This window comes from Rattus norvegicus, chromosome 1 (genome assembly GCF_036323735.1).
Source record: "Rattus norvegicus strain BN/NHsdMcwi chromosome 1, GRCr8, whole genome shotgun sequence".
In the NCBI taxonomy this organism is placed as follows: domain Eukaryota; kingdom Metazoa; phylum Chordata; class Mammalia; order Rodentia; family Muridae; genus Rattus; species Rattus norvegicus.
In genome coordinates this window covers 130,752,027-130,776,479 of record NC_086019.1, presented here as the reverse complement: position 1 = coordinate 130,776,479, position 24,453 = coordinate 130,752,027, and the positions used below count along the sequence as shown (strand labels likewise).

Sequence of the window (24,453 nt, the reverse complement as noted above, 5' to 3'; positions counted from 1 at the left end):
GATGTACACAAAAGGTAAGACTAAAGCTAGACACTCCACAAAGCAAGGTACCAGCCAAAGTTTACAAGTCACTGACGGATTTCTACAGTGCAAATATTCAACACCCCGACACGATGTGCACGGACACTGTCCATTCAGAACTTCAAGAACAGTTAAGAAAATGCAGTTGAATGGTTAGGACGTGTTACATTTTGAGCATTTTCCCTCCTCTTGTTGTACTGTGAATTATAAGCTTGTGCAATTATCTCCCACAGTGGCTGTGCTGACCCCATGGTTCAAATGTAACAGCTGGCTGTCTCACACACCACTGCCAGGCTTAGGCAATTACTGGCTTCCGCAGTGGGAGACTGACGGGAGAGCAGCAGGAAAAGAGAGGTTGGGCTCGCCTCCTCTCTTCTAGGGTATATTCTGCAGCTCTCTCCATTCTGAGGCCATCTCCCAGAGCTCCAGGCTCCCCCAGCACTAAAGGCTCTTGCCTTGCCACTCCATAAACCACTGGTGTATCTCCACCCCCTTTGCAAATAGCCCTCTCCTCAGTTGGTTATTCTGTTCTTTTTGAATGTGCAGCCTTTGCCTGCTCAGGGTGGCTCCCCTGGTCACCTCTAATATGCTTGCTTCTTCCCACACTTTACTGTCATGTATTTAAGGACATTAGCCCACACCTCCGAATCTCAGTTCTGAGGATTGGGTCTGAGCAGTGGGATATTATTTTGCAATATTAATCAGTTTTTGTTTTATTTTTGTTTTTTTTTCTTCTGCTAAGCTATGCCTCCTTAGGGATGGGTTTGCAGCAGAATTGAGGAGAAGTTTTTTGAGTTTTATAATCCAACACTCTGCAGGGATGGGGCAAGAAAAACCTAAGGAATCAGAGCCAAACAACCTCTTATCTGGGCCACTGATGTGTGATGGCTCCCTACCCCCAGCCAGAACTCCTGGAAGTGTGGATGTTCAAAGTGCTGAGAGTTAATGGTTCCAGCTGACTCCGTGGGACTCTATAGCTGCCCCTGAGGGTCTGCTATTGTGGCGTGGCCAAGGACAGGAACTCAGAATGGGTGAGTAGGAAGGTCTAGTGATGATCATCAAAGACCAAGTGTTGATGTGCCCCTGTGAATGGGAAAACAGATAAGAATGGGGTCCAGGGGGGGTTGGGGATTTAGCTCAGTGGCAGAGTGCTTGCCTAGCAAGCACAAGGCCCTGGGTTTGGTCCCCAGCTCCGAAAATAAAAAAAGAATGGGGTCCAGGGCTCCCAGCCCAATGTCTTGGTGCTGAACACACACACACACACACACACACACACACACACACACACACACACACACACAGCTCCACTTAGCCTCAGCAGAAAAAGAGAGGGAATTCTGACCCAGGTGACACCCACATGTGACACACCCATTTCTATCTCTCGAAGAATGGCACCTTGGAAATGAGAAGCGACGGCCCCCAGTTGTTTGTGAATAGACTCTTGTCATTCACAAGGAGAGCCCCGAAAGCTTCAAGTGACCTTCAGCCATCCATCTCCCATACCCCTGCAAATACCACTGACAGGTGGCCTTGCTGAGAAGAGTCTTGTGGCCACTGGGTGACTCCTCCAGACCTCTTTGCTCTTGTCCCATGCAGTCACAGGGTCACCTGCACCTATTCCTGTGCTCTGTAATATCACTGACTCTGGTCACTGTCCTTTGTAACTTAAATAACTGCCATGTAATTCGATAAAACTCAAGCATGCAAAACCAGAGGGAGCTGTGGTTTCTATGGTAATTAAACCGAGTGTTTTCTTATAGAGAGATGGTAGGTGCCTAGAATGTTCTGTGCTTAGAGCATTTCAAAGTCTCTCGAGGTTCTTTCTCCCCCAGGATGATGGTGATATTGCAAAAGCATGAAGTTCCATAAAAGTAGTTTGTGCAGGTAAGAAGGGAACAGGGTTTCCCACTCTGCATGGAAAGGAAATCTTACCTAAACATAAAATATTGCCAAGTAGAGATGCACTCATGCCAGAAGTTAGAGATATATATCTAGGGTTGAAGAGATGGTTCAGCGGTTAAGGGCACTGGCAGCGGAAGATGTGGCTTCAGTTCTCAGTTGTTTTGGCTAACAACTGCTTTTAACTCCAGTTCTGGGGGTGGGGGGATCTGACGCCCTCTTCTGACGTCTGTGTGCACGGCTGTGGTACAAATATACACATGCAGGCAAAACATTCACACACATAAAAAATAAAACAAAATCACGGAGATGATCTTACTCTAAAAACCATAATGGGTATATGTGGATGTGCAATATACATGCACAAAATTGTTTTGTGGTGGTGGGTATTGGGACTGGCACACTCTTTATCTGTCAAGCTCTTTACTGTTGAACTACAACTCTAGTTTAAAGAATACACACACACCTCTGCCCCCATCTCCAGAGCAACCAATTAGAAGCATCCTTTATGTAAAGGATCTCTCACTTAATGGCAACTTATTTTCTATTATGGAAAGCTGAGATTTAGGGGTGCCTTAGATGCACCCTAGTGGTAACAACAGGGAGTCTCATAAGGTGTCCCAGATAGTCAACACGCTGTAATCCTACAACCCTCTTGGGATTTCCTTGGGCCACCAGGGGGCCAGTGCTGGGCAGCCTCGCCATGCCACGATTTTTCCGGCAGGAGGCGCTATGCGGCCGCAGTGGCCGCGCGGGCCGCGTCCTGATTGGCTGGAGGCTGTGGCCAAGTCCACGGCCGCGCAACCCGGCCACTAAGTCGGGAAGCTGGCCAGTCGGTGCGCCAGTCCGTGGACCTCCAAGGCAGCGGCAAGGCGGGCGCGGCGCGGCGCGGCGGGACGGAGGGAACAAGATCAGGGCAGGAGGCAAGCGGTTAATCGAAAGGGCCCCGCACACCCAGCAAGATGCTGTCCTGGCGGCTGCAGACCAGCTCCGAAAAGGCCGAGCTCCAGGAGCTCAATGCCCGGCTTTATGAGTACGTGTGCCGGGTGCGAGAGCTGGAGCGCGAGAACCTGCTGCTGGAGGAGGAGCTGCGCAGCCGGCTGAGCCGGGAGGACCGCTGGGCCGAAGATCAAGCGCTCTACGCCGAGGAGGCGCGCAGCTTGCGACAGCAGCTCGACGAACTGAGCTGGTCCACGGCGCTGGCCGAGGGCGAGCGCGACGCGCTGCGGAGGGAACTGCTGGACCTGCAGCGGGAAGGTTTGGAAGCCAGCACTGCCCGCGGCCGCCTGGATGCCGAGCTAGAAGCGCAGCGGCGGGAGCTGGAGGAGGCGCTGGGCGCGCGCGCCGCCCTCGAGGCGCTGCTGGGCCGGCTGGAGGCAGAGCGACGAGACCTGGATGCGGCCCACGAGCGCCAAGTGCGAGAGCTACGCGCCCGTGCCAGCAGCCTCACCATGCACTTCCGAGCCCGCGCCACCGGCCCCGCCGCGCCCCCGCCGCGCCTGCGGGACGTGCACGACAGCTACGCCCTGCTAGTGGCCGAGTCGTGGAGGGAGAGCATGCAGCTGTACGAGGACGAGGTGCGCGAGCTGGAGCAGGCGCTGCGCCGCGGTCAAGAGAGCCGGCTCCAGGCGGAGGACGAGGCGCGGCTGTGCGCGCAGGAGGCGGACGCGCTGCGGAACCAGGCGCTGGAGTTGGAGCAGCTGCGTGCGAGGCTGGAGGATGAGCTGCTTCGGATGCGCGAGGAGTACGGGATGCAGGCGGAGGAGCGGCAGGTGGGTGGACAGGGACCGCGCCCCTTCCCTATAGGCTGTTCACGCATCCCTGCGTACCCAGTGGGCGAGCGGCAGGGGTTCCTGGGATACGCAGCCGATTCAACCCCACCCAGGGAAGCGTACGCTGCCAGCAACTTTGTTATTTATGAGGCCACGGGATTCCGGCGAATAACTAGTCTAAGAATAAGGGGTTGGAGCAATGACCCTTAAATCGGAGAGCTGACACCATGTGACAGGTCCCGGTAGCTAGCCTAGTGCTCATCATCTTGTTAGTGTCACCTTTAGAATCAGACGTGTCTAGGCACATCCGGATCAACAATCCTGCTGGTTCTGTTTTCTTTCTCCCTCCCCCTCCCTCTCACTCTCCCCTCCCCCTCCTCTGCCGCCTTCTTTTCTCTCTCTTTTCTATTCTTTTTCTTCTTCCTGCGCTTTGTAGAGTTGGTATCCTGGAATCCAAAACTCAGCCCGGACTTCAGACCAGGATAGGCAACAAATTGGGAAGTTGCAAGGCACTGCCAAGTCCTTACCTGGAGGCCGGCCATGCTTAAATAAGGCTCCAAGTACCTTTTTAATTTTGCCAGAATTATTTCCCAGCCCAAGGCAGCTGTTTGAAGCCCCTTCGGGCAGCTGTCATTTTTTTTTCCCTGTTTTTTGTTTGTTCCCTTGAGAGTAACAAACAAAAGGGGTCAGAGCTGTTTCACTTACAGTATGAGCTGACGGCAGATCTCTGGGTTATGTAAAAACCAGGAGAAAGCAGGTCCCTGTGGTGAGATGTTATTACAGCTACGGTCTAATAGAAACGGTTCTCATTTCAGAACAGCTGAGCTCAAACCCTCTGACACTGCATGTGTATACCTGTGGCTGATTTATTGTCTGTACCCTCAGTTCAGCCCTAGTGTTTGGCTCCCAACCTAGCCCAGTCCTAGCCAGAATTGGAAGTACTCCCAAATCACGCTATTAGGGCTTCTCAGGAAGTTGGTTTGAAGTAAGACAAGCACAACTTCAGAAATATTTTAGAAGAGTTTGCAGCTAGGAGCTGAAGTTTGGAGATGTTGTGATATCATTTTCTTAAAAGTCACAAGCGGACACGAGATGCGTGGAATGGATGACTGGGGTGATGGGACAGGTATCAGTTAGTCAGCATCTCTTGATTTCTTCTGGGTCCCCAACGATGGGCTAGGATTTTGGTAGCCAAAGAGCTGGAGAGTGGGTGGTTTCAAGGTTCTTATAACAGCCTAACCTTTTCCCACTAATAAAACCTTCAGGGGCAAATCTGAGACAGGTAGAAACAGAGTTCCCCAAATGGAGAAAAGACTGGGAATTGGAAATGCGTAGAGAATCACTGTCCAGCCCTTCCCACAAGGACTCCAGATCTCTAGTGAAGCCACACCTGAGGCCACACCTGACTTGCAATAGGACTCCCCCCCTCAGCTCCCCACCCTAGGATCTCTGTTTCAGACTTGGCTTTTCCCTGCCTGGAAGTGAGAGCAAGGGCAGTGTTGATGACAACCTGGATTTCTTCTTCAATCCCAATTTGTTTAGGTTTTGTTTTTGCTAAAGGTTACCAGCTGCAATCGTAACTATATTATGACTCTTTGCCCAGTTATCTTAAAGTAACTGCGTTTCAGATCCCATTCTGAAACTTTTCTCCAGCAATCAGACAGTGTTCAGAATTATGTTAAGGAGAAAATACTGTTTCAACCCTAAGCCTTTACTTTTTTTTTTTTTCAAATTTCTTAGATGCTCAGTCTGGAGAGACTGAAAGCATAAAGACAGACTTAGCTGACTTTCTGTAAAAACATTGTATTACTAACAGCCTTGGGAGGTATCGGGCCTAGTCTGTGTATTCATTCTTAGTCCACACACCTCAGAAGGTGGATACTAACACTAGCCTTGTTTTACAGATGGTAAAATGAGGGTGGGCCACCAGTCAATAAGTGGCCAAAACAGAGTTCCAACCAGGCTCACGTGAGCAGCTCACCACTGGCCCATGCTCCCTCTCTTCTGTCTGTTTTATTCAAGAGAAGCCTTTAACTCTGCATAGGTGGAGTGGTAACTGCTCTTTCTAAGGGCCAGCCTGGAGGTAGCCTGCTATCATGGAAAGGCCTTGAAGATGTTGTCATTTACTCCAGTCTTACCCTAGAAACACTGGCTTTTTTCTGTGATGGGGACTCTTAGCTGCCAGCTCCAACTGTTTGTGAACGATTCCAAAATAGGAAGGAGACATTTCTTTTGAAAAGAAGGCAGAAGGATTAGCTGTGTAGTTAAGGCTCAGCGGTCTTGTAGCCTTCCTGTTTGGGGCTGAATTCTGACTCTCACTCTCTCTCAGATTGTAAGATTTTTCTCAAGATTAAGCTCATTAACCCTCTGTGGTCCTCCTCTGTGAAAACTGAAAAGCACCTAGCTCATAGGTTGCTATTGGTTGGGTGGCTTTAATCAATTTATCCAACTAATAGCCATTGGTGCCAGTCTCCTTCTTTGTGGCTAGGGATGAAGCAGTGAAAAATAACAGAAAGAGGCCACAGAAGACCATGATGGCGAATGTCTTGATGTGGCACCAGTGCACACCACTCCTGGAGAACCCAGGAAGCCAGTAGGGCTGGGATAGTGAAGCAGAGGGTGGCTGTTTTTTTTTTGTTTGTTTGTTTGTTTGTTTGTTTGTTTTTATGTACGTACATTGTTGCTGTCTTCAGACACACCAGAAGAGGGCATCAGATCTCATTACAGATGGTTGTGAGCCACCATGTGGTGTCTGGGATTTGAACTCAGGACCTCTGGAAGAGCAGTCAGTGGGCCATCTCTCCAGCCCCAAGAGAGCCCTCTTTTAAAATCTGAGTCCCACTGAAAGCCACCAGGGAGTCCTGAGCAGAGTTGAACGTGGTTGCTGTGTTGAGCATGGTCTTCGTTGGACCAGTGTAGGAGCAGTGCTGCAACTGTTGAGGCCACAGGAGGCTTGGCCAGGAGCAGAAAGGTAGACTGAGGGAGGGCTCTTCTTTCAGGTTGAAGCTATATCAAGGTTTGCTGACAGGTTGGATACAGTAGTAAGGAGCACAGGGTGGGCTTGGGGCGGGCTGTCAAAGTTGACTCCAGCACTGTGAGTGGGCAACCAGAGGAAGGGCACTCTTTGCTGAAGGGCATGTGAAGATCAGAGGACCGAGTCCAGTTTGCACACAGCCAGTTTGAGATGCCTCTGAAATGCCCATGGTACATCTGTAAACACACAGAGAGCACGAAATTCATGCTGCTGCTGCTTCTCCTCCTCCTCTTCCTCCTTCTCTTCCTTCTCTTCCACCTCCTCCTTGTTTTAAGGTAAGGTCTCTCTGGTCTATATAGTCCTGGCTGTCCTAGAACTCATTTGTAGACCAGAACTTACAAAGATCCTTCCACCTCTGCCTTCCAATTGCTGGGAGTAAAGGCACATACCGTCACACCTGACTCAATTCGTGCTTCTTAATATATTTAACTTTGGGTGTGAATGAGCCATCCTAGTATTCAAGTTCCCTTGAGTTCTCATGTTTAAGAGATGACTAGGGCATTAGCAAGCTCTGGCCATTCTGTCTGATATGCTGTGCCAGGGAGGGCTCGAGCCCCTTGAAGAGAGAGCAGCACCACACTGTCCCTGACATAGAGCTAGAGCTTAGCATTGCTGAGGATGTGGCTGGGAGTCCTCTGCAGAGCAGCTAACGGACTGGGCTTCCCCTTGGGTTTTTGCAGCCTTGGATAACACTGCTTCTGTGTGGGTTGGAAGAACCACCCTGTGTGGGAGGCTCCAGCACTCCTAGCCTGGCCCATGGCATGAAAAGTTTTGGCAGAGCAGAGCCGGAGTCTGAAGCTATCTCTCCCACTGGCAGGATTTATTGCTATTTCATTCCTGTCTCCAAAAGTCAATGGCTTTTCCTTTCACCATTTGGGAAGAGTTTACTCACAGGGAAATTCGCTTGGAACTATATTTATTTGGACTTCAGTGCAGTTTTATTTTCCTCTTCCTATTCTGTGGGGTGGGGTATGGAGAACTAGCCTTGGAACTGGGAGAGGGAGAGCGTCTTCCTGGACAGCACTGTGGCGTGACTCCATAACTTTGAACTCTGGGCGGAGAACTAAGTTCATCTGGTTTTTTTTTTTTCTAAGCAGTTTAGCGTCACTTAAACTTCTTTGTGAAGCATAGTCGATAAGTCCTCAAGTTTTAATGACTAGGTCAAATTTCTTGTAGTAGAAAAGATAACAAGCCAGGTGTGGTAGTGCACATCTGCAGTCCCAGCTCTCTGGAGGCAAAGAATTGTCAGGTTACCCTGGGCTGTAGTGAGACCCTCTCTTAAAAAGGTTCAGCGTTTGCACACCTCTCTCTCTCTCTCTCTCTCTCTCTCTCTCTCTCTCTCTCTCTTTCTCTCTCTCCCCCCCCCCAAAAAAAGCAGGGAACAGAGGTTTTTTTAACATGGTTTTTATAACTTAACTATAGAAGGAATACATATTATTACCAAAGCTGAAGTCACTTAAGACTGGCAGGTGGTCTGCCTTGGTGAACTGCTTTATCTGCCTACAGTGCCAGCTTTGGGTTCTGTTAATATGACATGCCCAGGGATGTTAATGGTTCTGGTTTTAGATTGTTTTACTTCATGTATTTATGTGCCATATGCGTGCCCGGTGCTCTCAGAGGTCAGAAAGGGCCATGGTAACCCCTGGAACTAGAATTACAGATGTCGTGAGCCACCAAGTAGGTGCTGGGAATAGAACCCAGGTCCTCTGCAGAGGATCAAATTCACTTCCCTCTGAACCACCCTCCCAGCCCCCACATAAATGCTTTTTCATATTTCTTTGCTTCAAAACTAAATTTTGCTTTAAAAATATTGTAAACTGAGAATGGAGGATGGCTCAGAGGTTAAGTGTGTACTACTCTTACAGAGGATTCGAGTTCAGTTCTCAGCACCCCCATCAATAACTCACTTCTGGCCTCCATGAGCACCTGCACTCACATGCATATTCACACACACACACACACACACACATGCACACGCACACTCATGCACTCTCACAATGCAATTTAAAATAAAATAAAAAATTTAAAAACTTGACATCCTCTGTAAACAGAAAGCCTAACACAATCATTGACTTAGGAGTGGAAATGCTACAAAAAGCGATTTATCTACATAATAATCTTTATAAAAAAACGATTGATCCAGCTGGATATGGTATACACCTTTAATCCCAGCACTTGGGAGACAGAGGCAGGGGGATCTCTATGAATCTGAGGTCAGCCTATATAGTACTCCATATAGTATTCCAGGACACTCAGGGCCATATAGGAAGACCCTGTCTCAAATAAAATAAAATAAAATAATTGTAAAATGTACATTAATTAAAAGATAGTATTGGCTGTAAATGTACATTTTGAAGAGGGTAATAATACTGTCTTGATCATCTTAAATTCAGTGTACGTGGTGTGTGTTATGTGACTGGTCTGTGGCGGTTTCTGTACATGGTGTGTGTTATGTGACTGGTCTGTGGCGGTTTCTGGTGAAGAGACTGACTGCAGGGTTAGCAGTGCCTCCCAGCTTGGGGAAAGACAGATCCAGTGGAGGAAGCCAACCAGGTGCAGGGAGGCTTATTAACTACATTCCAAAAGGAACGTTTCTGTATAGGTCTGTGGTAGGAGTTGGCTCTAATGCTTTGTCTTATTTTAGCTCCCCAAAGCTGCACTTCCAGACCTGAGGGTCCCTGCATCCAGCTGGCTTCAATTGATAATAAAGAATTGCCATGCGGCCTTTGACTGGGCAGGGAGATGGAGCAGAACTTTTAGATTGTGTGGGCAAGGGACTGAGAGAGACAGAATCACCATGGCAGGGAAGCAGAAAGATGAAACTTAAAGGCCCACCAGCATGTAGAGTCTGGGGAAGTGACCCTAGGGCAGCAGACATGAAATATAGATTTTAAAAGATGCTAACTCAGGAGTACCAGAGGGAAATGTTTGCTAGCCGCAGGGAGGTTTAGAAGTGTCCAGCCATTGAGCTAGTCAAGGCATATTAAAATTAGCTGGTGTGTGTGTGTGTGTGTGTGTGTGTGTGAGAGAGAGAGAGAGAGAGAGAGAGAGAGAGAGAGAGAGAGAGAGAGAGACTGTCTGTCTGTCTGTCTATCTGTCTGTCTGTCTTTCATTCACAGATCCAAAGCTCTTGGGCTGGTGCAGTGCTTGTGTAACCTGCCGGAAGCCAAAGCTGTCTAACTAATTTGCTGTTACAGGTCTGAGTTATGTTCGGAATATATTTCTCCCCAGATTATTTTAAAATATCATTTCTAGGTAAAATAAAAGTATTTCCGTTCACTTATCTGCTGTTATTGGGACAATGATGAGCTTGGGAGACATTTTAGTTCATGTGAGAGTGACTTCCGTTTTAAGTATCATAAAAGATTTCCCGTTATGGCTAACGTTTAAATAGCATCTTAGTTACCTGGTTGGATGTATTTGGATCTCCTATGTGTCCTGAAGTCTGAAGCAGACGCGATTTTAATAAACTATGCCTAAATTGTGTGAGGGACTCCAAAGATAAAGGCATCTGCTCTATAAGAAGCCTCCACGTGCAGTAAAGGAATCTCTTCTGCCTGCAAGAGATTCATTATTTGAAACCGTCCTTACTCAGTTACATCTCTTTTTATGCCCTGCACTGCTGGTATATTTAGTTTGGTTTATGACGCTCTGGGATATGGATCTAAAGGTTCTGTGTTCTCTTCAGAGAGTGATCGACAGCCTGGAGGATGAGAAGGATGCCCTTACCTTGGCCATGGCTGACAGGCTGCGGGAGTACCAGGAGCTCCTACAGGTGAAGACGGGCCTCAGCTTGGAGGTAGCTACCTACAGGTGAGAATGTGTGCTGAGTCTCTCTCCGCGAAGCCAGTGAGGTAAGGCTTCTGTGGCCTTTGAGGAATCCCCGTGGCTCTGTGACAAGGAGAGAACAGGCCTTTGCATGGCGGAGGTCCCCTGGTGACTGCTGGAGCTGAGCCGCGCATGCCTGCTGTATCCTGGACATAGTTTAAGGACTTGGCCTAAATCCACGTTGATCCCGGGAGTTAGGTGTTCTGCTTATAGAAGACCAAGCGAAGCTCAAAAAAGTTAGAGGTAGATGTGAGGTGTCTTGATCCCCAACATGGTTGCTTCAAAATCTTAGGGAACTGACCTTCTGGGACTCTTGGGTTTGGTCTTGAAAAACAGCATTTGAGCTCTGAGAGCAGCATGGGACTCCAGGGAAGATGTCACCTTTAATACAACCAACCCAGACATAAAGGTCATGTATATTTGGGGGGCCAGGGTTGCTCACAGCTTTCATATACAGTGAGGACTGTCACTGAGGGAGCCAGACCTCAGAAACCTAAGGTGGAATGTTTGTAGAGACCAGGGTTCTCACTCGTAAAGATGGTGACAGTGAGCCGATCATTATGAATCTGTGCTGCTGCTTAGGCACCAGAGTAACCTCTGTTCCCACCCAGGGCTGTCAGTGGTAGGAGCTGATCCAGTCAGATCCGGCTGCAGACCTCTGCCTTTCCCACCAAATCATGTACAGGGGGTGTTAAACACAACTGTGATCAGAGATTGATTACTGGTGCAATGGGGCTTTGGCCACTACCTTGGCCAGTGATGAAGAGGATGCAGTTATCAGTGGGATACCGCAATGGTGGCGCCCTTAGCAGGGGACAGAGTGAAACTTAGAATGGATAAGAAGGGGACTCTGGCTAGGGACAGAGCAGGCGAAAGGCAGGCCCTGCTCATCGCCCTCTGCCACATCTGATTTTTGCTATCAGAATATCAAAGCAAGTTGGGTTGTCCATTGACAGACAGTTGTATCTGCCTGGTATGTGCTTCAAGTTTACCCCACAGCCTTGGGCTGGCCTTGAGGCCGTTTCCTGAATGGAAGGCCAGCTTTTGCTTGGTTCTAATTTCCATCAATGGAGAAATAGGCTGTTGGGCACCTCAGGTGTAGAAGTGAAAGACAGAGTCTTCCCAGGGGTATGGCTACCCTCGGAAAAGCCTCAGTTGAATTGAGGCTAGGTCCTGGGGCTATGGCTTGCTACCCTCCATGCAGAAGGTACCTGGACCCAGGGCTCAGAGATGGGGGGGGGTGGTAGGGCACCTTCCCCCCCATTCCTCCCCAGGCCTTCCTTTGGCATTCTTGGAAATTTCATGGAATTAACAATTGCAAAATGAAGCTGGCTTGGTATTCATATAGAGGCTGCACGAGAGTTCTGAGTCTGCTGGTAAGGGATAGTGTAAACGGTGGGCTTTACTGGGGAGAAGGAGGATATTAATGAGGAATATTCTTCAGGTGTGAGTGATAGGCACCCTTCTTCAGACCCGTTTGAGTCCAAGAAGGAACACGTTACTCATACACCTGAAAAAGCCCTGGGTCTAGGCATAGTTGACCCGTATGTCTGTCTCTGTGAGCTCCTTCCATCCTGCGACATCCAGCCTTGTGCTCCTGACCTCTGGCGTGGTGAGTTTCCTAGCTAGGGGAAGACTGCTCTAGAGTGGGGTGGGCCAGCCTCTGGTGAGGTATGTTGACTGGGGCTGACCCTTTGGGGAAGGAGCCCAAACTGGCCACTGTTGTATAGCACATGCCAAGCAGCCCCAGAATCTGACTCCTGTGTCTACCTTAGCTCTCACCCGATGGGGGTTGGGTGAGCAGACTTTCCCTGTTTCTTGTTCACATTAGTTCATATAAGGAAACTTCACTTTCATGTGTTGCTTCTCTAGGGTTTTGAGTCCCTTTTTTTTTTTTTTTCTGCACTTGCCGTGCCTCTGGTTCGCAGTTGCCAAAAAGCTGCTTGCCGTAGGGAGGCAGCTTGCCCAAGCAACCAGAGCCTGCCTTTTGGCTATAGTGCTCACAATATTCATCGATCATGAGCCCTTTCAGTCAGCAGCCTGACGGTCTGCAGGCTGACCAGTTGCATCTGACAACTGATTGCTTCTGAATCCATTATGGGGTAAACCTAGCCATCTCTTAGGTGCTTAAAAGCCTCAGGCCTTTCAGGGAGTGAGTGATGGGTTTCACTGGATCCTTTTTCTGCTGTCCAACTTTGCCCAGGGGAAATCAGAAGCCTAGGCTGCCTCGCCCAGCCCATCAGTGGTTGGATGGCCTTGGTGGTCAGCATGGCTGCACTTTCTGTGTTCCCCATTTAGGTTTAGTCTCATAGATGCCAATAGACGTTGAAGACACACAGACTGTTAACACAAAGCATTTCTTTCTATAAGAAATAAGCCTGGATTTTTTTCCTTTCTTTTCTTTATCAGCACTGAGTGTACTAAAGCAAGTTCATATCATCCTCCACTCAGTTCTTCCTCAGAAAGCTGTGTGGGGTGAGCAGGGGTGTCCCGTGCGTATTAGCACCCTCACCCTCTGCTGACCTGGGTCCTTTGTTGTGCCCTGTGATCTTTACAAACCCATCTGCCAATATTGAAAGTGGACTCTTCAGCTGCCCTCCTTTCTGAAGGCAATGGGGATAGAACATTTGGCTCCAGGGGGTAGAAGGGTGACAGCATCTGACACTGGGACCAGAATTGCCCCCCTCTGGGGCCCATGTGACTTGCCTCAAGCTTTCCCTGTGGGGGCCAGTGCTCCCAACCACTCACAGACTCTTTGTTCTGCCTCTGACACCAGCCACAGGAAAGGGAAGGTGCCTCTTTAAAGCTTCAGGCACATTTCCCTGCAGTTTATCTGCTGACCAAAGCCAGCTCTCCAGGCCCTTGAATACTTTCTAAGATATTTTGCCCCTCTCTGGGACCTTCTTGGTGGAGGAGAAATGTAAGCAGTCATAAAGTAGGATTGTGTGTTTGCAGACTCCCCCAGTGCAGGCTCACTTTAGTAGATGACTCTGCTTTAGAGATAGGTTGGAAAGCCATCCAAGCTCAAGGCTGGAGGTTTTCATTAACTCTCTGTGGTCCAGGCCTGCGTGGCAACTTCCTGTGAGAATTAGTCCTCAGCCATTAGAAGACACTCAACATGGCCTTGGCCTCCCGAGGTGCAGTTGGCTGTTGGCCGTGGCTATAGGGCTGTGCTTCACTGTGGATACCAGAGGAGGGACAAGGCTCAGACAGACAAGGGCTGTGCTGGATTCTGCCTGCAAGGTTGACCATAGTGGTGTGGGCTGGGAGTGCTTATCCCCCTGCTCTGTCAGCACCAGATTTTCTCAGCAGCCAAGCGGTGAGAGGAAGGATGCTTGGATGCGGAACAGAAAATCCTCCAGAGCTCCTGGAAGCCCCCAGGGTCCCAACCCCAGAGATTCTGCCAAGCCTGCAAATTTTGAGATTATCCAATTAAAGCAAGCTTTATTAAATTCTGGCCAGGAGGATGGACACAGGCCCAGTCTATGCCCAGGATTCCCAGAAAAATGGCACTGAATGAAGTTAGTCAAATGTTCAAAAAGGCAGAATCCACGGGGTTATGGTACTTCCCACCTTTGTCCAGTGGGGGCAAGCATACACCCTGATGTATTTCCTGCCTACATACCTCCCGCCTACCTGCGATCAAGCGCTTCCTGTGCAGTTGGTGCAACCAACCTTGTTTACTGAAGTCTCACATGAACACCAGCCCCAGCATTTCAGGAGGTCATCTGTCCTTGGGCCAGTGAAGCTTCCTGGTTAATTTTAACCCTTACAATTCCACTGGATTGGTGCAGGGTGGGATCAGGGGTGGTGGCTTTAACCTGATTGTCCAGGTGATTGTCAGGTGCTACCAGCATGGAGAAGCTTGGGCCCAGGATATCTTGGGGTATGCACCCAGCAGCTCCTACAGCACAAAACATCACAGGCTCAATGGAAATGTGGACTCTCAAGTCCAAACCCAATCTGCTGCATCTAAATGGCCTTCTAACAAGATCCAAGGCAATCTGTGTGTGCAGTGCTGCTTCGAAGCAGCTGACCATCATCTGTCAGGCTTAAGCCTGTCTCGGCAGTAGCAGCATGGAGGAGAGCCCAAGGACAGCATTATACACCAGAGGGACAGCAGGATGTTTTTGCAGACTCTGATTTGGTTCTGCTCATCAGCCTGGTCAGTTTGAGGTGATGTGTCCATCTCCACGGGGCCACAGAGGTCACAGAGTCCTGTGGACCTACCTGGTAGAGACCCGGTTTGGATGGAATGGTGAGCTATGGACATTCTAGATGAGCAATGTAACACATCTTCTGAGCCCTTACTTGTGGATTTGTGTCAAAGCATAGGGTCTCATCTTCTCAATGCTGTCTCATGAAAAATTTCAGAGAGTTAACATAGTTGGAAGTGCTTTTGTGTGTCTTGTAGGTAAATTCGCTAAATTAACTTGCTCCATCTTTTGATTGGCTGCCTGTTTGCCCATGTATCATCATCCATTCCTTTTTTTTTAAAATGAATCCTAAAGCAGCGTGATTGATAATGCATGACAAGTTGTGAGAGCTGCCTCCTGTTCAGTCTTTGCCACCTCTGAGTGTTGTGTCACAGTATCTCCAAGTTCACACAGCAGAGACATACACTGATGATGAAATTCCAGTTCAGGGGAGCAATTACTTAAAAGGTCACATTGCTGCTATGTTGAGAGCCCAAGATTTGAACTTTGGGACTTTCCTTCTGTGGAACTGGGAACTGGGATGCAGTGGGCAGTATATGATTGCAAAGATTGCAGCTGGAGAAACCTAGGGCCTGTGGAGAGGGATTTCTGGAGGTGCTGTCCTTGGTTCTTGTGGGAAGGGAAACCATTATGTGGAATGGGAAGGGAGAGCAAAGCAGAATGAGTGACCAACATGATGGCAGAGGCTGGTGGCATTTGTGACAATGCCAGTCATTTGAGGGCCTGACCTGAAGGACTGCAGGTCATGCATGAGCCAGACCTCACCTATGGGACTGTGTCTTGTGACGGAGGGCCTGTGCCTTCAGTCTTCCCTAAAGACACTTGTAGTGTGCCATGCTCAGGGTGGCCTCCATAGTAAGAGATACAAGCTGTAGTTAAGGTGATACAAACCCCAGTAGCCTTCTTCATGGTAAGCAAGAAGATGTCCTAGAAGATACTCAAGTGCAAAGTTTCTGGAGCTCATAGTTGAAGTGTGTGTGTGTGTGTGTGTGTGTGTGTGTGTGTGTGTGTGTGTGTGTATGTACAAAGGATTCAGAGAAAAATGAGATTGCTCAGAATCTAGGAGGTAGGGGCATTCGAAGAGACATTTTGGGACATGGGGTGCAGGAGAAGTTTGAGGTGGAAGACAGCATTTTATCATTATAAAATGCAATATTTGGAGGACATGGTTTGCTGCCAGTTGACAAATGGTAAAGGTGGTTTAGAGAAGGAAGAGGCTTTCAAAGGTACAGGCATTGAGCTGAGGGCGTGTATATGGGGCTAAGAAGCAGACCGTCAGAAAGGGACCAGGAAGGCATTCCAAGTGGGCAAGCTTGTTTTCAAAGATGTGGAGGGAGGAAAGGTGGAGGTGAGTGAGCAGGGCTTTGGAAAGGAAGCAGCTGCTGGGCCTCAGGTGCCTGGAGCCTGACAGAGAGCTTTCCATAGCAGGCCAGGCACAGTCCCAGGCTGGAACTATGATGGGGGTTGGGAGGCAACTTCAGGTGAGTGGGACATAGGAAGTCTGGGGAGCAGAGGTTCTGGATATCTGTGGGTGGAAACCAGGGCTTTCTTCTTGTCACTGGAGCTTCCGTGATATAGTCCTGAAAGAAGTGGCTGGAGCATCAGCCCTTGGCTGGTGTGGAGAGTCAGCCGGGGCTCTCCTGGGCAAACACTGAGAGCTGCATGCTGTTCAGCACCCAGGATCCCAGGGTGAGCCTGCACAGAGCCCTCACCAGAAGTGGGTGATTATGAAGGACTGACTGAGAATCCGAGGATGCCAGTAGACAAAAGCTGCAGCAACCTCGCTGTCTCACTGTAAGTGACAGTGTCTCGAGAACTCCTTCCATGTGGCAGTTATAAACAATGTCTACCTCCTCCTTAGGTCCCCATGACAGCTCAAGTACAATTCCACTCTAGGAGCCAATGGCCTCACTTTAAGAGCATGGGTGACCTCAAAGTGTCTACACTGGGAAATCTTCAACGTGGTGCAAAGAGCTTTACTCTAAGTTGCCTCCCCTAGTCTCTGTACCCCAGCACCTCCTCCAACCCCGCCAGACCACACGCAGTTATGTCAGAACTGCATACAGATGGTTGGAATGAGCTGCTGGAGTCGCAAGCAAGGGTCCAGTGACCTCCCAACTCCACTGTCTTAAGGTTTTTATTGCTGTGCAGAAACACCGTGACCAAGGCAACTCTTATATAAAAGCAAGTATTTAATTGGGGCTGGCTTACAGTTTGGAGGTTCAGTCCATTATCACCAGGACAGGAAGCATAGCAGCACACAAGCAGACATGGTGCTGCAGAAGGAGCTGAGAGCTCTTTGTCTTGATCTGCAGGCAGCCAAAGAGGTCTGGGTTCCACAGGCAGCCAGGAAGAGGCTCTTATTCTACCCTGGGCAGACCCTGAGCATAGGAGGCCTCAAAGCCGGCCTACACTGTGATGCACTTCCTACAAGGCCACATCTAGTCCTATAAGGCCACACCTCCTTAGAGTGCCACTCCCGATGGCCAAGCATTGAAACACATGGATCTGTGAGGGCCAAACCTAGTCAAATCACCACACCCACAACTGTGTGAAAATGCCAACAGCCAGCAAGCCTGCACCTGAGGGATGCTCGCAAGTGCGCACAGCTGATCTGATTGCAATGGCTGCCGTTCTGCTTGGAGGATGGCTTTCTATACACATGGAATTCTGGTCCAACTGCTGTGGATGGAGAAGGAGCAGAAAGTGCAGCTGTAAAATAAGTCACCTCTTCACAGAACAGCATCATAGCTGTCACAGCCACAAGCTACTAGAAAGGACGGTGGGGGAAAGGAATTTGAAATCTGCCACGGGAGGAACAGGAGTGGGGTTGGAGGTGGGGGTGGGACTGCATAAAGTTCCCTGTTTGCACTTTTTGATGACTTTGGGTGGAGGTGAGGATTTTTTAAATGAAGGACGACAGGGTGTGGTCTCTAGCCTGCTAATATAGCAATGGGGATTGCCTCCTGGTGTTTATAGCCTCAGGAGAATGACAACTTGTGTAGCCTGGATCTCAATTCAAAAGGCACTTTGCTTTCTGTGTTCTGGGCATGTGATGGTTTGCATGAGAATGACCCCCATCGCTCACGATCTCGTGGTAGACTGCTTGGTCCCCGTTTGGTGAAATTGTTTGGGATGGATTAGGGGGTGTGGTCTTGTTGGAAGAGATGTGTCACTGGGCTTCGAGGTCTCAGAAGCCCACACGAATCCCAGTTAGTTCTCTCTCTGCCTGGTAGTACTTGTCTCAAAACGTGGCTCTCATTACTTCGCTCCATGCCTCCCTGCCTGCTGCCATACTCCCCACCATGATGGTAATGAACTCAACCTCTGAAACTATAAGCAAACCCCCATAAACACTTTCTTTTTTAAGTTGCCTTAGCCGTTGTGTCTGTGCAGCCATAGAAAAGAAACTAAGACGAGGGTGAAGGATTTACTGTGGTCCTGGGTCTCTCCTGGGTTGTGGCCCAGAAGGCTCACGTGTTTATGAAGGTACGGTTGATTGCTAGATGGTAACTTCTGGAAGTGATTGGATCCTCTGGGCTTTGATCCCATCTGTGGATTAACCCACCGGACTCACAGTGGATAGTAGTTATGGAAAGACATTGTGCAGACTGGGAGGTGGGACCTGGAAGGAGGAAGGAGGCTACTTTTGTCCCTGGTCCCCTCTCCACTCTTTATCTTTGCTCCACCATGGCATTTCAGCCTCAAGGCAGTTGCACAGAATCCGGGTGAACAGAACTTTGTAAAACTCAGCCACAAAGAAACCTTTCTTCCTGCAAACCACTTCTCTCACAGTGAACACAATCCAGGAAAATAGCGACGTCCCCTCTCCCCAGCTGTGGTTGCATAATGTGGAATTGGACTGGCACAGTCTTTAGGACGAAAGTCCTTTTACGAGGTAAAGCTAGGGCTGGCGAGGCTGTCTCAGTGGGTAAATGTGCTTGCTTTCAAGCCCGAGTTTGATTTCCGGGAGAAACAATATGGTAAAAGGAGAGAAGCGGCTACCACGGGTTGTCTGATCACACACATGATGTGGCACATGTGTGTTCACATGCATGCCCCCCCCCAAAAATAATAAACCATTTAGAAGAGACAAGTTGGAAACAGTCACATCTGGGCTGGAGAGATGGCCCAGTGGGTCAGAGAGCACTTGCTGTGGAAACGTGAGGATGTAAGTTCTTATTCCAGAGGTACATAAAAATCCATGCAGCCAGTGCTGGGGGGAAGGGGTGGGTGGGGCAGAGACAGGCTGGTCATTGGCACTTGCTGGCTTAGCTCTAGTTTCAGTGAGAGATCTCGATTCAAGGGAGTAGCAGAGTCTGGCCTCTGTGCAGGCTTATACCTGTACACATGTGCTCACAGCCGCCCTGCCCCCACACTAAACAAACAAAACCCCAGTCATATAATAACGGTAGCATAAAGTTCCCCGTTTGTACTTTTTGATGACAGTGGATGAAGGTGAGGTTTTTTGTTTTTGTTTTTTTTTCTTTTCTATTTTTCATATTTTTCGGAGCTGGGGACTGAACCCAGAGCCTTGCGCTTGCTAGGCAAGCGCTCTACCACTGAGCTAAATCCCCAACCCCGAGGTTTTTTTTTGTTTGTTTGTTTTTTTTTAATGGAGGACAGTAAGGTGTGGTCTCTAGCCTGCTAAGGAAGCAATGAGGTTTGCTTCCTGGTGTGTGTAGCCTCGGGAGAATGGTATTTCTGGTTGTTCAGGACACCTGTATCTTGTACATGTATTCAAAGAAAACATTTCTTAAAGATGTTATAAGAATTCAGTACAGCACATTTTGCTTATTTTTTTTTCTTTTCTTTTTTTTCGGAGCTGGGGACCGAACCCAAGGCCTTGCGCACATTTTGCTTATTTTTTAAGTTAAATCTTACCTTTGGGATGAACTTTAGAAATCTGTGTCTCACACTAAGAGTTGGCTACTCGGCGAGATGAATGGACAAAATCTTGCCATTTAAGAATGAATCGTTTAGAAGGCTTGGGTGCGTGCCTGCAGTCCTGGTGCTTGAGGGACTAAGGCTGGAGGATCCAAAGCCACCCTGGGCTACATAGTGAGACTCCCTCAGGAAAGCAAGCAAAAGTAAGTGGAGAGGATATATTTGGGTGCTACTTAGATTACAAAAACAAAAACAAAAACAAAACAACCACCACCACCACCACCCCCGCCCCCTTGACTGACTTCATTCGCTGAAAATCTCTTCTCTTCAAGGCCATAGAAGGAGGAGGAGGTGACCACGAGGATAAAATTTATCGGGCACATATTTAGTGACATCTATTCTTCTGTGAATGAGCTACTGCTTACTTAATTGCCGTCGTAAACCTAAGTGCTCTTCCCGTTTCGGAAATGCGGACAGTGAGTCACACCTGGTCACGATGGCCTGCAGAGGCTCATGGAACTGGGTAGTGTCGCTCCTGCCCAGGATTTGAGCCAAGGCCACCGGCCTCCAGCACTTGCCTATCCCCCACTGTCAGTGGCTCTGCTAATTACAGCACTGTTTTCAGTCTCTGGTATTGGTCTGAAGTTGGCCTTTGGGATACATTGAGAACTGATCGTGAAAAGAATGACCACAGGTGGCCAGCACCGTCTCTTCCCCGTTACCTTCACACACACCCCTTCCACATCCCGGACCTGTACATTTGTGTAAAAATGTGCCTCCTGTGAGTGGAATTCAGCTCATCTCCTGGCTATGGATCAGTGTCTAGGGGATCCCATGTCACCCTTCTCCTCCTGTGGAGCTCAGCTACGCTCTATAGGCTGAAAGGGGCATCTTAGAGGGTCTGTGGCTCTGTTTCCTTCTCCCCAAGTTCCACACCTGCTTGGAAGCACAACGGGGCCCACCCAAAGACCTTAGACCGTGGCAGGTTCTTCCCCGGTGTCACTCCTGGAAGTGTCCCCTCCTGTCCCCCTCCTAGGTCTTGCCCTCAGTTATAGAAGTACCGCTTAGCTCATCGGCATTGTGTCCACGGTACTGAGCATTAGCGGACATGCCCTGAAATTCCATTTGCACCGTCCCTCCCAGACAGGCACCCCCATCACTGACTGGTTGGGATGCTGGGTGGCCCATTAGGGCCTGGAGTGGGGCCGGAAACCACATTACAGTTCCCTTCCACGTCATGGAGTTGTGTGAAGCTCCTAATGGGGCCAGGGACTGGTCTCCCTCTGTTTGCCTATTTTCCTGTTAGAGAGCTGTGTAAAGTGCTCTCTAATAGCCAGTGACTCAGGGGGTTGGCATTCTCACAGTGGCCTGGAGGCAGCTTTCCTGCCCTGCTCTAAAAATAACCAGGTTTGCTGGGAGCCTCGAAGAGCTCGCTCCCAGTTTCTTAAAGTTGTACTACCCTGTCCCTTCCTCTGTGCTTTGAAGGGGTCATAGGAAAGCACCCTAGTGGCTTAGTCTCTACTTTGCCACATTAGTCTCAGAACTGCGTTGGCAGGGCAGGGCTCGGGGCTGTCACTTAAGGGCGTATGCTTCAGGAGCAGGAATTGAGAACCCAGGGGCCCGCTGTCCATCTCAAGCTCTGTGTTGGGTGCTCGGGCTATGCAAGATGGCGTGTACCCCTGCCTTCTAGGATCCAGCCAGTGCCTGGGGCACCGATGAGGAATTCATAGAGGAAGGCACAAAATGGGGGAGTTGGGATGAAATTACCGAGAGGTTGAAGTTCGCTTTTATGTGTGTTATATAGAGGGTCTAGTGGCAGAATGTGCATGTTCTGACTTTTGCATGTAATGTCACCATCCCTGTCTCATGGGGAAGCCTGGTGACTGGAGAGTGAGGGTCTGGGAGAGCACCACCTGGGTTCAAGGTTCTGTCTTTGGGTGTTCTGTGGGCTTCTGACCAAGACACTGTCTTCACCCCGGCCTGTGTCCTCAGACAAGGAGTTAGGCATGCCCGGTGCTCTGGGCCACACGAGTGAGTGGATACGGGAGGCGAAACTGTTGTGTTCTGTGCTGGGGATAAGGCAATAAAGCTGGACAAGGCTTTGGCTTGCCCCTGGAAGAGAGACAGAGCCATTTTCCTTTGAGGGGTGGAGAAAGGTACAGTTTTTCCCAGTCATTCGTTCCCTGGGCCCATGAGCAACGTTTTCTGATGACCTTAGCTCCCAAAGGTTCCTCTGTCCTGACTGGCAGCCTGAGTCTAAGTCCAGCCCTGTGGCATGTGAAGCTTGTAGGGTCTAAACTTGGCCTTATCCCCAGGCCCTGCTGTGCCTCTCAGCTGTAGAACATCGCTCGGCTGCACCACAAACCCCAGGGTATAGGCCTGAAGTCTATTTGCTCCAGAACATTCTCCGGGGCTTTTTTTTTTTTTTTTTTTTTTTTTTTTTTTTGATGATGGAAGCTGTTTGTGTTCCTGGAAGCTGAACTGCTTGGTCATGAGGGTGTGGGATTAATGGGTTGGTGTCCTGTTTCCTGGCCTTCGTCCTGAGTGGAAGGGCTTCAGCTCTGGCCTTGGCCTTCTTGTCTCTCCACACACTCGCATTTCAGTGGCGGCTTCGGTGGTCAGCCCACCAGTGTGTGCCTGGGACGAATCCCTGTGCTCCCTTCGTTTTCTTCCAGCTGACAGAGGGCTCTCATTGCCACGTTTAACTCAGTGGACATGAGCCTTGCCGTAGTTCCCCCAAACTGCCAAGCCCAGTTGGGACCTGGGCTCCCCACTCTCTTTCCCTGCTAGCCCTGGGTCCTGACATCAGCAATTCCAAGTGGGCTGGGGTTCTCATCAGCCTTCGTCATACACGCCTTCTCTCTGGGAGCTGGGATTAGCGACTTCACATGTTGCTCTAGCAACCATACAACCGTTACATCTGCAGTCTCTAGCAGGCCTGTAGGTCTTTGGAAGTGACCAGATGATTGGCACCCCACTGCCCACCCTTCCCCCCAGCATGTTGCTGTCTTTGGGCCCACGCGCTCTTCAGTGTCTGTCTGAAGTGGCAGATGCAAACGTCAACTTAATGAAGACTATAGTTTTAGGAATTTAGCTAAACCTAGCAGAGTACTTTCCACCCTGTGTTATTAAGGGAGGCCAGGGACGCCATCTATGTGGCAGCACCCATGGGGGTGCTGGTCTACATGCTTGTCTTCATCTCTGAGAAGTTCACATCGGTCTGCAAATATAGCTCTGTGGCAAAGAAGTCACCTGGCATATACGTGGCCCTAGGTTTGATCTTCAACATTATATGTGTGTGTGTGTGTGTGTGTGTGTGTGTGTGTGTGTGTGTATGCGCAACACCAGCTTCCATCCAGCCTTCTGTTTACAAATAGTGTCTGTTATAGCTCTGTGCTCTGTTCTCCATAGACACTCCTTCTGCCCAGGGCAGGAAAGGTTTTCTTTTTTCTTTTGGGGTATGGGGGACTTCCTGGAAAGGCGTCACTCTCCAGTCCTTCTGAAGCCTGGCCCACACATTTTCTCCATTCCTCTGGTATCACTTGAGCATCTGTCATGTAGCAGATGCTGGGCTGGGCATCAGGGGTGTGACAGTGTACCATCCTGGTTTAGCCCCTACCCTACCACCTCTCTCATACTATAATAAATTGTTTTTTTAAAACGCAATTTTCACAGGGCCTTGTTGGAAGGAGAAAGCAATCCGGAGATATTGATCTGGACCGAGAACATTGAAAACGTGCCACGAGGTAAGTATAAGAGATTGTGTTTGCAAAACGGCGTTGCTGAAATGCTTTCTCTCTGAGCTGCCCACTCCACAGATAGAGGAGGGCACAACGTATCTAGAAGGAGAGGGTTTGGCCATGTCCCCGCCCCCATGATAACAGACCGCCCTTCTTTTAAGTACCAAGTAGATTTTAGTTGAATGGGAGGTAAGTTAAGTTGCAGTGTGAATCACGGTGGCCTCGGGAGTCCTTGACGGACTGATTTGCTCATGGGGACAGCATTTTGAGGCGCCGTCTAGCTGAGGAGCTGCAGTTAACGCAGGGCCTTCTGAAGGACGGCAGATCTGCACTTGCTCATTACGGCCTTCGGAGGGACATAGTTTCTTTTTCCAGACTAAACAGTTATGGCTGTAACTAACAGACAAAATTAGCACTTTGGACAAGATGCAGTCAGTGCTCTGGGACGGCGGAGTGGTAAGTCAGGACGGTGTAGCCAGGTACCGGATCTTAGTCTGGGCTCACAGCTTCAGATCAGGTTTTTCCTTCCTACAGCCATAGCCCTGACCCCAAAGAGCTTACTGTGCTCATTGGGAAGACCTTAAAAAACCTATAGGATAACTTTAAAAATGAATATATAAACCTATAAATCTTTTTTATTCAAATATTTTATTTTTATGAGAATTTCATACGTGAGTACTGTATTGACATTATTTTTATTTCTCTCTCACCTCTCCAACACCTCCTGCACATTCCCCTAAATTCATGACCTTTTTAAAAAAATATTACTCTTGGATCAGGAAATGAAACCTGAGTCCACATAGCATTGCTCATAAGTATTTGTGATTAGGGCTATTTCAGATTGGATAACCTTAGCCTTGAGGAAAAATAATGACCCTCTTTCAGTAGTGATTTTTTTTTTTGGTAGCTTTTCATCTAAGGTTTAGGCCTTATAAAATTTCCTCCATCAAACCTGCTGAATCTTAAAAGAGATTCTGGCTAAGCAATGCCAGCCTCAAAGGCATATGGTGTGTTCAGCATGAAGTCTTCCTTGGTGTCTGGGGGAGACTTTCTCC

At 49.1% G+C, this 24,453-nt stretch overlaps 1 protein-coding gene across 2 annotated transcripts in view; it reads left to right on the top strand.

Annotated features, from left to right (window-relative positions):
- The first annotated feature begins 2,225 nt into the window (after window positions 1-2,225).
- Window positions 2,226-24,453, top strand: part of Synm (synemin) — a 30,364-nt gene continuing 8,136 nt past the window's right edge. The window contains exons 1-3 of one of the 2 annotated variants that reach the window (XM_006229337.4): window positions 2,226-3,692; window positions 10,415-10,539; window positions 23,334-23,404. In XM_006229337.4, the coding sequence (XP_006229399.1) occupies window positions 2,883-3,692; window positions 10,415-10,539; window positions 23,334-23,404 (1,006 nt within the window). In that variant the 5' untranslated portion in view covers window positions 2,226-2,882. The remainder of the gene's footprint in view (window positions 3,693-10,414; window positions 10,540-23,333; window positions 23,405-24,453) is intronic. The other variant, NM_001134858.3, reaches the window with a different exon arrangement.